Source organism: Thalassophryne amazonica, chromosome 4 (assembly GCF_902500255.1).
Source record: "Thalassophryne amazonica chromosome 4, fThaAma1.1, whole genome shotgun sequence".
NCBI lineage: Eukaryota > Metazoa > Chordata > Actinopteri > Batrachoidiformes > Batrachoididae > Thalassophryne > Thalassophryne amazonica.
The window spans coordinates 41,164,283-41,178,592 of record NC_047106.1 but is presented as its reverse complement, the minus strand read 5'-3'; the positions used below and the strand labels follow the sequence as shown (position 1 = coordinate 41,178,592).

Below are 14,310 nucleotides of genomic sequence, written 5' to 3'. Positions count from 1 at the left end.
GTGAAAACCATAAAAAAAGACCAATGAGACTGTGGGGAGATTGCACAACAATGCAGAAGAAACACAGAGAAAAAGAACATTCAAAGAGATGAAAAGGAGACTGAAAGAGAAGGGGTGAGAGAGAGAGAAAGATGGCGATGAATAGAGACTGTAACAGAAGCAAGCAGTCAGGGAGTGTGAAAGAAGCTGAAAAAGGGAGGATTAACTTTGGGATTTGAGCCTCTCCGTTGATCGGAGAAGTTCCACAGTGTGAGTCTACGATTGAAAGAGTTTTCCTCCAAACTTTATATTGACTAACCCCCAAACTGTCACCTCCCTTTAATGCACCAGTTTGTCTCCGGGTCAAACGCTAACAATTTCTTAAAGGCTCCATGAGCTAATTAAGTATTGAATTGCTGATGCAGGCAGCTCTTTTGGCCTGCAGGAAAATGAGCCGGGACTTAGAGCACCAACATACTGCTTTTGTATGGTGGGGATTAATTAGAATTAAATTCTAAGCAGTTTCCTCCCACCTCAAGTTCGTAGGGGTGGGCGGCGAGAAGCGGCGACTGACTCAGTGCTGTGAAGCGTCTCCATTTTCACTTAGTGTTACAAATGACACAGTTCTGTCTTAAATCAACATTTCAGTGCAGATTCCTCTCCAGAATGCTCTTGTCATTTAGATTATGATTTTCTTACATTTTTACCCAAGCCCATCAAATATGGCCATTGGGTATTGCAAAGACTTTGTGTCCGTCCGTGTATCTGTCTGTCTGTGCGCAGCATAAGTCCAGTCCTATTCAAATTCACAGGGAACATTCTTGAGGCACAGACCTTGGAGAAGTTCAAAAATGGCTAACCTTGATGTATTTTAAGAGTTATTTTATGAGGTTAAAAAGTCACATTCTGTAACTAATTTTATGGTATGATGGTTGGTTGGTAAGGTTAGTCCTTACTTGCGTAAAGTGCCTTGATTTGACTTACTTGTGATCTGGTACTATATAAATATAATTATAAGTGAATAGTATATTGATGTGTATGTCTGTGTGTCGACATGTAGTAGTGAAATTGTATTTATGTAAATATGACTGATTAGAATTGATGGACTTGTACTAGCAGGGGTGGGCGCTAATAAGCTTTGCTTCAGCCCACACCCTTTCGGACTCACTAGTTTTGTTTATGCGTTTGTGGAATTGTTCATTTTTTTCTATTTGATTATTTTGTGTGCCGAATAAAAACACTTTGTCACTTTGTCAGACACGTTAGCGTGGTGACGTCACTTCCTGGTGCCACTAGTTGCTAACTTAGCTTCGTTTTTTTTGGCTAAATATAACACCTTTACCATATATTATGTAAAAGCCAGTGAGAAATAAACACTTCTAAAACTGTAAACACTGTTTTTATAACCTGATCACACTTATTTACAAGACATTTTGTGGACATTAGCGTGGTGATGTCACTTCCTGGTCTTAGCTAGCTGCTAACCGCTTTATCTGTGTTTAAATATAACCATTTTGTCATATCTTATGTAAAAGCCAACAAGAAATAAACACTTCTAAAACTGGAAACGCTGTTTTTGTAACCTGGTAACACCTCTAAAGTGATTTACAAGACATTTTGTGCACGCTAACATCCGCTTACTCAAAAGCTAACTTCCGCTCTTCTTTAAAGCTCATCAACATAAATATTGTTTATGATTGATTACAACTGATTGATTGAGCAGCTTTATTGAACATGTACATATTGTAAGTAACACTATATATGTTTGTGTGTGTGTGTGTGTGCGTGTGTGTGTGTGTGTGTGTGTGTGTGTGTGTATTTTGCACTGGGATACCAGTTAAACAACTGCAAATTATGAAGAAGAACATTGCTCATATTGTTGAGGGTATTTTCGCATTGTGTTATAGTTCATTTTAACAGTGATTAAATCCGTTTCTTGGCTCCCGTTCACTATTTATACTGTTTGTGGTCCCAAACCAAATCGATCTGTTTAATAAACGTAATTGACCATGTTAAAGACAAAGTCATTAAGTGACTTATAATACTTTCTAATGACTATCCTCTCTGCCTCCTGTGATGAATTTTAGTCATAAGCATTTGTGCTTCAAAGATTAAAAAGATGAAGACGGAAATGAAGATGAGGAAAAGAAAGATATGTGGAGGGGTGCAAAGTGTGCAACCAGTCAGATAATTCCAGCAGGCGTGAAGACGGGTCATAATTAGAACAGTCATTTTAATTAATGATGCTTTATCTCCATGCCTACCAGGAAAGATGGAGGGAGTAAGGGAGGAATGGAGTTATGGGAAGAAGTTGTGACGGATAAGGATGAAAACAGATGAAGGTGATGAGAGAGAAGCAACAATGGGTGCTAAAGAGAGAAGTTGGAAGAAATGTAGGCCAAGATTGAATAATGAGGAGGATAAGAAATGAAAGAATAGTATTGACAAATAAATGAGTGAGTCATACCGGAGAAAGAAAAAGGGGTGACCAAGAGATATGGCGGAAAGGGGCAAAGTGTGTAAAAAGTGTTAAAAGTGTGGAACTTCTGAGTATTATTTGCCATATTAAATGTATGAAAGGATCTGGCCCTCTAATTCAGTAATGACACCAATGACCCCTGTTCACTTTCAAACATAGGGATGACCCATGTGAGACCTTTCAATCTGAACTTGACCCATGATACAAGACCTGATTGAGAATTTTTGAGCCTGATCCACAAAAAGTAGGGTGTGGCTCTCCATCTTTAGCATTCTGAGTTTTGACTCACTGGGTGCGCACTGCAAGAAAGGGCTGTCTAAAAACAAGATCAAAACGATAAATCTGAGGGACATTATCTTGCTGCATGGACAGTTTTTTTTCCATGTGGGTAAGAACCAAATAATTTACAGTCTACACAGTAAATTTTGCAGAGTAAAATTTACTCTGCTGGGATAACATTTGGTCCCAGTCTAAATAGAATAAAATACACTCTATTATAGAGTGAAATCAGCTATACCGTCTTGTCATATCAAGTGTTTCTACTCCAGTAAGAGTTGATTGTACACTGTGATAGAGTATAATTATTTAACTCTATTTGGACCTGTAAATTTTGCAAAATATACTGTGTACAAGATAAAAAAAACCCTTGTGTTTATTATTTTAAGTGTGTTAAATGAAGACATCTTGTCAAGTGAAATTATCAGTGCAGTGTCGATGTTGGTTTCTCACAATGCAGAAGATGGAGAACTACACCATACTTTTTCTGGGTCAGGCTCAAAACTTCTAAATTTCCCCTCTTACCAAATGTCAAGTATCAAGCTTTTGTTGTTGTTGTTGTGTCAAGCATCAAGTTGTTTGCACATGATCCATGTTTGGTTACAGATTTAGCAACAGTGATGAGGCGGTACACTGTCCCCAGCCAGGTCAAGAGTTTGATAATGAGGGCTGTATGAAAAAAAAAAGTAGACAACGGGATATAAAGAAATACAGCAAATCATGCTGTTAGTAGTATTTTGGACCACAAAAAGGATTGAAGTATTATCTAAAATTGCTGATCTTCAAATAAAACTAGCAGCTCCTGCTGGCAGCAACACATGGAAGTGAACTCAGGAACAGCATATGACATGTAGGCATTTGCAAGTAAAATGTTTTTTGAAACAAACAGGGATATTATATAGAGATGGGCACGCAGAACTGGACGAGATGGACGACAGGCAAACAACCCAGAAAACCAAGATAGGACACAAAGGACAGCTGGTGTGATGAACAAGAACTACACTGAGCAGGAACTCCAAACAATAAGCCAGCAATGAAACAAAACAAGACATTGCACAACACAATTCCAACAATGGAATGACAAAGACAAAGGGAAAGCCAGGGGCTGATACACACAGGAGGTTGTGTCAAAACAGGGAACAGGTGTGTGATTACTAAATTATCCACAGTTGTGCAGATAGAGAGCACAGACAGCACAGTGCACAACCAACACACAGACACCAGAGGGAAACCAAGGCAAGCATACGAATACTCAGTATGTTCTGACGTCCATTAGAGACCTACTACAAAACCATTACTGTAGTATAGGGGAGAAGCAAATGAGTAGTAGGAATACAGCTCCGTCTGCCGCCATCTTTTGAGCTGGATGTTTATCAATCAATCAATCAATCAACTTTTTTCTTATATAGCGCCAAATCACAACAAACAGTTGCCCCAAGGCGCTCCATATTGCAAGGCAAGGCCATACAATAACCATGAAAAACCCCAACGGTCAAAACGACCCCCTATGAGCAAGCACTTGGCCACAGTGGGAAGGAAAAACTCCCTTTTAACAGGAAGAAACCTCCAGCAGAACCAGGCTCAGGGAGGGGCAGTCTTCTGCTGAGACTGGTTGGGGCTGAGGGAAAGAACCAGGAAAAAGACATGCCGAGAAGGGGGGCAGAGATCGATCACTAATGATTAAATGCAGAGTGATGCATACGGAGCAAAAAAAGAAAGAAACAGTGCATCATGGGAACCCCCCCACAGTCTACGTCTAAAGCAACATAACCAAGGGATGGTCCAGGGTCACCCGATCCAGCCCTAACTATAAGCCTTAGCGAAAAGGAAAGTTTTAAGCCTAATCTTAAAAGTAGAGAGGGTATCTGTCTCCCTGATCTGAATTGGGAGCTGGTTCCACAGGAGAGGAGCCTGAAAGCTGAAGGCTCTGCCTCCCATTCTACTCTTACAAACCCTAGGAACTACAAGTAAGCCCGCAGTCTGAGAGCGAAGCGCTCTAATGGGGTAATATGGTACTACGAGGTCCCTAAGATAAGATGGGACCTGATTATTCAAAACCTTATAAGTAAGAAGAAGAATTTAAAATTCTATTCTAGAATACAGATGACACATATATGTGAACTAGTGACGTGGGGTGAGGTTGATGGCTGGTGAGGCACTGACTTAATCACAATCAGATTTACAAACGTATGAACCCCACAGAGTATCTTAACCCTCTGGGGCTGACGCCATCATATACGACGGCTGGGACCAAGCTTTACTAAATTATAAATAACTTTTTAATGATATGAGATAGAAACTTATTCTTTTTTTTTTTTTTTGCTGAAAAGTTAACTCCGTGGACTTTCGATCCACCATCGGCCATCTTTGTACTCCTCATAGAAGCTGTGTGATGACATGCAGAATGTGAGTGTCAAATCGGAATTGATTCACCGTCACATGGTTTTCCAAAATCCAATCGTAGGGCAGATTTACCTCACATGATAAACCAAAGATCGTTTTCAGGAATGATATCTTACTAGTTGGCCCGTTTGAATAGCCCCCTAACTCTTCCAATGTGCTGTGCGCCATTATACACAGCGAACGTGAAAGCAGACGGAGAGCCTCGCATGACAATCTCAAGTGCTCAAACAAAGAGTGTGTAACTATCAGGATTGCTCCACTAGTTTGCCTTTGAATGTTACTGGATTACTCTGTGGCTCTCTCCCTCTGGCGTAAAGCACTGTTTACCATATCAATGAAGTGAAGGAGAGGGGCTGCTCCTCAGACTGCAAGGAGCCAAAGTGTGAAATGAAAGCTGCTTGCAGAGTCAGACAGAAGACTCCAAAACACAGTAGAAGTAGGAATTTGTGATGTGACCTTTGTATAATAGCAGACAGAAATTTGAGTTGAAGACAAACAAAACGCATAGACCATTTTGTATATATTGTTCAAAATGTACATTTGTGTTTATTGTTTGAACTTTTTTGTTGTTCAGTCTTTCATACAAGACCTTAAATTACCTTTATAAAGTGTCAAAACAGTTGTTTATTATAGTTTGCTGTGTGTTTTGAATAAATGTGTGTGGAGAATTATTTGCCGCTTTACTTTTACCTTCCTTATTTCTGATTGTAAACCATTATTACACTTGTAAAACACAACAAAAGCACATATATTATGAAAGCACAGGTTGTCCTGAAAAAAAAGAGACGTAAAACTTGATTGTGGGATGCAGGGAGAGCTGTTAACAGCAATAATAAAACATTTATGCCAGGTGAGTGAACTGTCCAAAAAATGCCCAGTTAACGGGTTATGTTTAAAATCTCATATCAGCATTCTCTACACAAAAAAATTGTAGCACAGAAAAAAAGCACATTTAATAATAAAAAAATGTTACTATGGACTTACCTTTACTTATAAATGAAGTCCATGTGCCACTCCTTCTGAAAAAACATTAATGACTTGGTTGAAGAAGTTTTCCTTATCTTCCTTCAGTTTTAAAAGTCTCTCTGTCTCAGCGGAGATCACTGCCAGGGAAGAAAGTCGTCCTTCATCAGTCCTGTTCCGACTGTATGTTTGGAGTCTTTTCTGGCTTTGAATGCGAGTGGTCGACCGCTCGTGTTTGATGAGATTTCTTTGTAAATTCTTCAGGTCACAATATCCCATCTGAGTCCAGATATTTTCACAAGTTGAGAAAATAAAGCAGTAAAAGGCAGTTTCTTTCATCCACATCCACATAGTCAGCCTTTTAGTGTGTGTGTGTGTCCCACTCCATTTGAAAAGAGCAGGTCTTCTATCCTGTAGTCTGAAACAAACCTTTTAGCTCTGGTGTTGGTCTTCCTTTAATTATTACCTCCTGTTTCAATTGAAAGTACAGTTTAGAAAATTGTTTCAGTTTGGATATGTAACCCTCCATTCTGAAACTAAAGGCTCTTGTAGCTTGCTGTCGCTTATTCTGCTGCTGAGGAGTTGCTGCAAGAAGAATCCCTGGGATCACCCGTGTCCCCAAACATGAGGCAGGAGAACTGTGTGCCTCACTTGGTACCTTTTTGCAGCCGTTTTGTGATCGCTCAGCAAACGAAACACATTACACACACACATGCAGTTGACAAAAAGCACTGTACATTATGTACATCAGCTAAACTATGGAATTTAAATTCACACAGCCAAAGTGTTTGACCATTTTAGTACTGACATACAGAGAGACAGTGATATAGCCTCACTGCATAGCATGCCAGCAGTTAGCCCAGTGATTGCGCAATCCACGATGAGGCATGGCTGGCTGCTGCCTCACCGCACGTTTCTGTCAGTATTTGAATGGCAAATGTGAAAATTCTGTTGTGTGGGCCGCCAGAAGAGGAGGTACTGCTGGCCCACCACCACCAGATGGCGCCCTGCCTGGAGTGCGGGCTTCAGGCACGAGAGGGCGCTGCCGCCACGGACACAGCCGGGGGTGACAGCTGTCACTCATCATCTCATGACAGCTGTCACCCATCAACACTTCATCATGCTACTCCATAAAACCCGGACGTCATCTCCACCTCGTTGCCGAGATATCTTCGACCTGTGAAGGTAATACTCTCAGCTGTTGTTGTGCTAAAACACAGAATTCTCTGAGTTGTTGCAGGAGTTCCTGAGGAGCCTACTGTTAACGGGACGCTAAGTTTGGGGAGACGTGACAAGTGACGCACGTCAGACTAAGTAGCCCTCAGTCTCTTACTGTGTTAGAGGTGGAGGTGGAATCTCCACCTTTGTTGTTACTGGGTGTACACACACCCACATCTTATTGTCTCTGCTCCTCGCCAGCAGTACCAGATCCGACACTCGGAGACGGTGGCCACCTGGGGACTCGGAACTTGGTGGCTCCAGTATTCTGCAGGTTCGGTGGCGGAGGAAATCGTGTGGTTCCGGTTCTTCTCAGGACAGACGTCTTCTATCCTCGAGCCTACCCACACGTCACCTTTGTGATTGACTGTTTGCAAAATCTTATATTCCTCTGTATTGTGGTTGTGCTCATTCACGACAGTAAAGTGTTCATATTCGACTCTTTCATTGTCCTTTCATTTACGCCCCCTGTTGTGGGTCCGTGTCACTACACTTTCCCAACAAATTCAGAAAATTTGAATAAAAAATAATCTAAAACTGGTGAAGTTAAAAGGAAAATAACTTTATAGTACAAATAAATCACTGGGTGAATTGAACCATTTAATGTTTTTTTTTTGTTTGTTTTTTTTTTCATTTTACATTTTTTTTCGTTCCATGATGACAAGTGGGCCTCACCTGCCTGCTGTGAAAATTTCTAATTGACTTTTAACTTTTTTAACAGCTCTTAATGCATACTTGTCAAATGCCACATCCCCTTGGATGCCGGTGCTGTTTTTATGCATGTCTGCTGTCTTCTTTGAATTTTCTCAGGAAGCTATTCTTTGGTTACCAGTGATCCAGCTGCCTCGTGTGATAGTGTAGTTGTCACACTATGGAGGTGGTAGATCATCCTGGCACCATTTGACTCCTACTAAATGTCTCCAGAGTATTCGGATACTATACAGATTGTGACATACTGCTTTTCGCCTACTATATAATAGAAAGCTAGTATGAGTGTTCAGATGTATCCACGGAGAGAGACAAACACCATACAGAATAACCACAGTGATTCACCAACATCAATCAATCAATCAATTTTTTTATATAGCGCCAAATCACAACAAACAGTTGCCCCAAGGCGCTTTATATTGTAAGGCAAGGCCATACAATAATTATGTAAAACCCCAACGGTCAAAACGACCCCCTGTGAGCAAGCACTTGGCTACAGTGGGAAGGAAAAACTCCCTTTTAACAGGAAGAAACCTCCAGCAGAACCAGGCTCAGGGAGGGGCAGTCTTCTGCTGGGACTGGTTGGGGCTGAGGGAGAGAACCAGGAAAGAGACATGCTGTGGAGGGGAGCAGAGATCGATCACTAATGATTAAATGCAGAGTGGTGCATACAGAGCAAAAAGAGAAAGAAACAGTGCATCATGGGAACCCCCCAGCAGTCTACGTCTATAGCAGCATAACTAAGGGATGGTTCAGGGTCACCTGATCCAGCCCTAACTATAAGCTTTAGCAAAAAGGAAAGTTTTAAGCCTAATCTTAAAAGTAGAGAGGGTGTCTGTCTCCCTGATCTGAATTGGGAGCTGGTTCCACAGGAGAGGAGCCTGAAAGCTGAAGGCTCTGCCTCCCATTCTACTCTTACAAACCCTAGGAACTACAAGTAAGCCTGCAGTCTGAGAGCGAAGCGCTCTATTGGGGTGATATGGTACTGCGAGGTCCCTAAGATAAGATGGGACCTGATTATTCAAAACCTTATAAGTAAGAAGAAGAATTTTAAATTCTATTCTAGAATTAACAGGAAGCCAATGAAGAGAGGCCAATATGGGTGAGATATGCCCATATTGGGCATATCTCACATGAAAACATGAAAACTACATGAGAAAAACCAAGCACCCAGTGAAAAGTCACACACATACAGAAAACATTTTATGATGAAACCCAACACCTGTCACTTTTAAGAAATCCTCAAGAAAGGTAATTCCACTTTCATATTTCCTTGCCCTCAGGTTGTGATCCTATCCCGGTAGAGTACCTGCGGTGGGGGGACCCCGAACCCATTGCTGCTGTGGTTTTTGCCTGCCTTGGTCTTATGGCCACACTCTTTGTTACTGGAGTCTTCATCAAGTAACAGATCTCTCTTTGTGTCATCGCAAAAAAATATATATATTACTTGACGTGCCTACATATTGATGCACTTGCATCACTATTATCATTGTCTGCGTGTTCAGGTTTCGGGACACTCCGGTGGTGAAATCTTCCAGCAGGGAGCTGTGCTACATAATCCTGGCAGGGATCTGCCTCGGGTACCTGTGCACCTTCTGTCTCATAGCCAAACCTCTTGTCATCCACTGCTACCTCCAACGACTGGGAATAGGCTTATCACCTGCCATGAGCTACTCTGCGCTGGTCACTAAGGTAAGGAACTGGGTAAAGGAGGTGTGACTTTAGTACGAGTTGGCTGCAGGAGTCGAGAGAGGTGTCGAGTTAACGCAGCAGAGCACAGGGCTGTTTTGTGCATATCTTTTGGGGGGGGGGGGCGTTTAGGAGCTCAGATTGAAGCAACAGTGAAGATGACAAGTAAACAAAGATTTTTTCCATCAGATTTTACTTTCACTACTCCCGTTTTTATATCCTGAGTGCAGTTTTTGTATTTTAATTAACATATTTGTCAGTAACTTGTGTTATTATGCTGCACAGAGGAGCCTGAGTACAGAAAGCAACAGCCAGGTTTGAATGTTCTTCTATTTATACCTGTTTTACTGTTAAATGACTTATCCAAAATGTCTGCCCCTCTACATAAAAAGAAACTTATTCTGGCTGGACTTACAGTGGCTAAAAAACTGGTTGCCTCAAGATGGAAATGCCCAGATAAACTGTCTCTGACCAATTGGTTTCTCACATTCCTTGATGTCATCTACCTAGAGGTGTCCACTGCCCGTGTGATTGGTGTGATGGAGTCTAAGATTGCTTTATGGTTGTTAGCAATTGAGCAATTGAAAGAGCGAGTATAGATCGCTCAACGGTCCTGGGGCGGGATGGGGTGTGTGTTTGTTGCAAGGTAATTTTTGATTTTTTTTGGGGGGGGGGGGGGGGGGGGGGGTTTGTTTTGTTTTCTTTTATGTATGTATATACGAGGTCTATTAGAAAAATATCCGACCTTATTATTTTTTTCAAAAACCATATGGATTTGAATCACGTGTGATTACATCAGACATGCTTGAACCCTTGTGGGCATGCGAGAGTTTTTTCATGCCTGTCGGTTACGTCATTCGCCTGTGGGCAGTCTTTGAGTGAGGAGTGGTCCACCCTCTCGTCGATTTTTTCATTGTTTAGGAATGGCTCAGAGACTGCTGCTTTGTTTGATAAATTTTTTTTCAAAGCTGTAAGGCACAACTGAGTGGACACCATTCGATAAATTCAGCTGGTTTTCGTTGATGAGAGATTTTGGTCTGGTAGTGTCGCCGTAAGGACGGCCCACGGCGCCTGACGGCGATCTGCGATTCGAGGCGGCGTCATCTCGCTGTTTCAAGTTGAAAACCTCCACATTTCAATCAATCAATCAATCAATCAATTTTTTTTATATAGCGCCAAATCACAACAAACAGTTGCCCCAAGGCGCTTAAATTATTTCAGGCTCTGTTGACCCAGTAAGTCGTCAGAGAACAGAGAAGTCGGCATAAGGAGTTTATGTGGACATTCCATTGTTAAAGGTCATTTTGTAATGAAAGAACGTGTGGGCAGAGTCGCATGTCGGGCCGCACCCAACCGCGGGGGGTCGCGACAGGAAAAACACCTCCGTTGGAAACCTTAACGGGCAAGTTGGAACATGCCCAAGCTGTTAAACAATTTCTCAGCTACTCACTTGTTGAAAGCCATCAAAAGCCGCCTGAATTTTACAAATGGTTTTCAACACGGAGGTGTTTTTCCTGTCGCGGCGCACACAGATTCGCAGCGTCGTCACGGAAACGATTCGGGGAATTTGCGCACACGTTCTTTCATTACAAAATGACCTTTAACAGTGGAATGTCCACATAAAGTCCTCATGCCGGCCTCTTCTGAATCTTCTCTGTTCTCTCACGACGTCCTGGGTCAACAGAGCCTTAAATTAGGATGATTTCAGCTCAAAACATCCAGACGACGTCGCCTGGGAGCGCTGCGCGACGTCCCACTCCATGGGAAGTCCTTAAAGCGACAGAAACACCCCATAATCTCTCATCAGCCGTTAAACTTTTCACCGAAAACCAGCTGAATTTCTCGAATAGTGTCCACTCGGATATCCCTCACAGATCCTGAAAAAAGTTTGATTAAAGCAACGCGTGCCGTCTCGAGCAGCGTCTCAAACAAAGGAATTCAGCCGAGAGGGCGGGACCAGTGCTCACTCAAAGCCTGCCCACAGGGAAATGACGTCACCAACACGCGTGAAAAAACTCACGCATGCGCACGAGGGTTCAAGCATGATTGGTGTAATCGCATGTCATTCAAATCCATATAGTTTTTTTTTTTTTATAAAACTGCCGGTTAGTTTTATAAGATACCTCGTATTCTGACAATTGATGATACATACATATTTACCATTGGCTATTGTAACAGATCTGACGTATTACAATGTTTTTTCTTTCTGCCTCAAAGATAATATAATTTAATAAAATATTTGATCAAAAAGAAAGCAACAGCCAGGCTATGCATTACACTACATTATATTCAGAATTTACTTAATTGAAGAGTCCTGATGTGTCCATTTGTTTTGCAATCTGACCTTAGACAAACCGCATTGCACGGATTCTGGCAGGCAGCAAGAAGAAGATTTGTACGAAGAAGCCTCGCTTCATGTCTGCCTGCGCTCAGCTCATCATCGCCTTCCTTCTCATACTGCTTCAGCTGGGCATTATTGTAGCTCTCTTCCTCATGGAGCCACCAGAGGTAGGCTGTTCGTGCAGACAGCTTTATGTCTCTTTGTCCGTCTCAGCGGATTATTATTATTCTTGTTCTTATAGGTGTAACATGTATCTGATTGTGTCTGACTCTGCATTGTTATGTTGTGTTTGAAGAAGAGAATTGAACATAAATATCTTTGGAGGCTATCTCCATTTAATTTTTCAGCTCCTGACGAAAGCAGTAAAAATACAAAAAACATCCTCTGGTCAGTGACTTCCATAAAACATGCTCCTCTCCCACGGAGATCAGTAACAAAAGGAGTGAGCACACCAATAATACATTAAATAATTTCAACAAAATATAACATACCTGATGAAAGCAGTAAAAATACTATACAATTACAGACTTTTGATGAGGTGTACCCGTGATTATGCGGACCTGGTCAGGATGGGGTTCACCGAGGCCTTGGCCGTAAACAGGTGCAAGTTAGTGCACCTGTTTTATCTGGCTATTGTGTCCAGTGTTCTTTTTTATGCCGTGGTGTGTTTGGGGGGCAGTGCTTTTAAGAAGGACATTCATCGACTGAACCGGCTCATTAAGAGGGCCGGTTCTGTAGTGGGGCTTGGCTTGGACTCTGTGGAGACAGTGGTGGAGCAGTGAACACTCACAAAGACCCATGCCATCCTGTCTAATGAGAGTCACCCGCTGAACTCTGTCTTCTCCATCCAGAGAAGTTCAGTAAGCTCGGGATTTCGGTCATTGAGATGTTCTACAGAGAGACTGAGGAACTCATTTGTTCCGCGTGCCATTAGGCTGCTTAATGAGGCCTCTGCTGGGAGGGGCAGGAGGGAGAATGTGTTTTAGCAGCTAGTTTTTAGTTATTATTTATGTATTTCTGTGGTGGGCTTTGTTCCTTCCATTTTATTGTATCTTTTAATTCTGTTTATCCTTGGAGCACAGATAATGCACAATTTCCCTTGGGATTAATTTTTGTCTGTCTGTCTGTCTAAACAAGAAAATTGGGCGTTTGTCAAACATACTAAAACTGAAAAATCAATCTCAAGTTTCAACTCTTTATTATTACTGTCATACTGCACCAACTGACATCCCATCGATCGACTGGAGATGCCTGTTAAGTCTGTGACGAAGAGTCACCAGGCTTGTTTTCTTATAAAGTTAGCCATTCGCCTGTCTAGCTTCCGTGTAAAATCGAACGAGTACTCCGTCAAACATCCGTCTGTCATAAGTTTCAAAGTTGGGCGCATGTCCCTTTTCAGTGACGTACTTGTGAAACAGGTTGGCTACTGACTGTGTATTTCTGCGGGTGTTCTTCGCATCTTTTTCATGTAAAATTCGTTTTAAGTCAGCATCGCTAACAGACGTAAACCTGTCTTCTGCCATCTTGTCAACAAACTGACAGCCAAAGCCGGCGTTGTATCGCGTTATCTGATTGGTTGTTATTGATAGAAGGCGTTGTTTGATTAGCTACCGCTACGCTGCACGCGAGGTGTACTCGTTTCGCACACGCGGTCCACTCGGCTCCACCAGTGGTCAACTCGGCATGTGGTACAGCTCAGAAAGTGGCAAATGGGCCAATCAGAAGTTGTCAAAAATCACTTACCATATAATAAAAAAAAAGCAAAAACCTCCGGTTGGTGACTTCCATGAAACATGTCCCTACGCAAATTAAATGAGACGGACAAATGTTTTCATATATTGTAGGCACTCTATAACAAGTTTAAACTAGTCAGTAAACTTAAAAATGCAATTAGCAGAGGCTAAAACAAAAATTCCTCCAAGACTGCAAGACGGCTTACCTCTCCTATGAAGAACAGTAACAGAAGTGGAGAGGCAAAGGCATGAAAACGCTACTTATAGAGAGGGCAGTGTCACACTATATCATGAACGTAGGGGTACAGACTCAAATTAAAGTTCCACATACTGACTCGGAGGCCCAACCCAGGGCTAGAATGGGATCATGGCAGCCCACCATGATTATTTATATTCATATGATATGCAAAGGTACATGACATACCAGAGGATATATGTGCACACATTGTGTCTTTGTCCAAGGTGTATGCAGCTGCCTGTAAATTAAGCCTCTCTTCCATATGACTTTCACAACCTCCACT

At 41.9% G+C, this 14,310-nt stretch overlaps 1 protein-coding gene across 3 annotated transcripts in view; it reads left to right on the top strand.

Moving 5' to 3' along the window:
- Nucleotides 1-14,310, top strand: part of grm5b (glutamate receptor, metabotropic 5b) — a 310,360-nt gene that overhangs the window by 259,972 nt on the left and 36,078 nt on the right. For all 3 annotated transcript variants that reach the window (XM_034167750.1, XM_034167749.1, XM_034167751.1), the window contains exons 12-14: nt 9,310-9,427; nt 9,532-9,718; nt 12,065-12,223. In XM_034167750.1, coding sequence (XP_034023641.1) covers nt 9,310-9,427; nt 9,532-9,718; nt 12,065-12,223 — 464 coding nt within the window. The remainder of the gene's footprint in view (nt 1-9,309; nt 9,428-9,531; nt 9,719-12,064; nt 12,224-14,310) is intronic.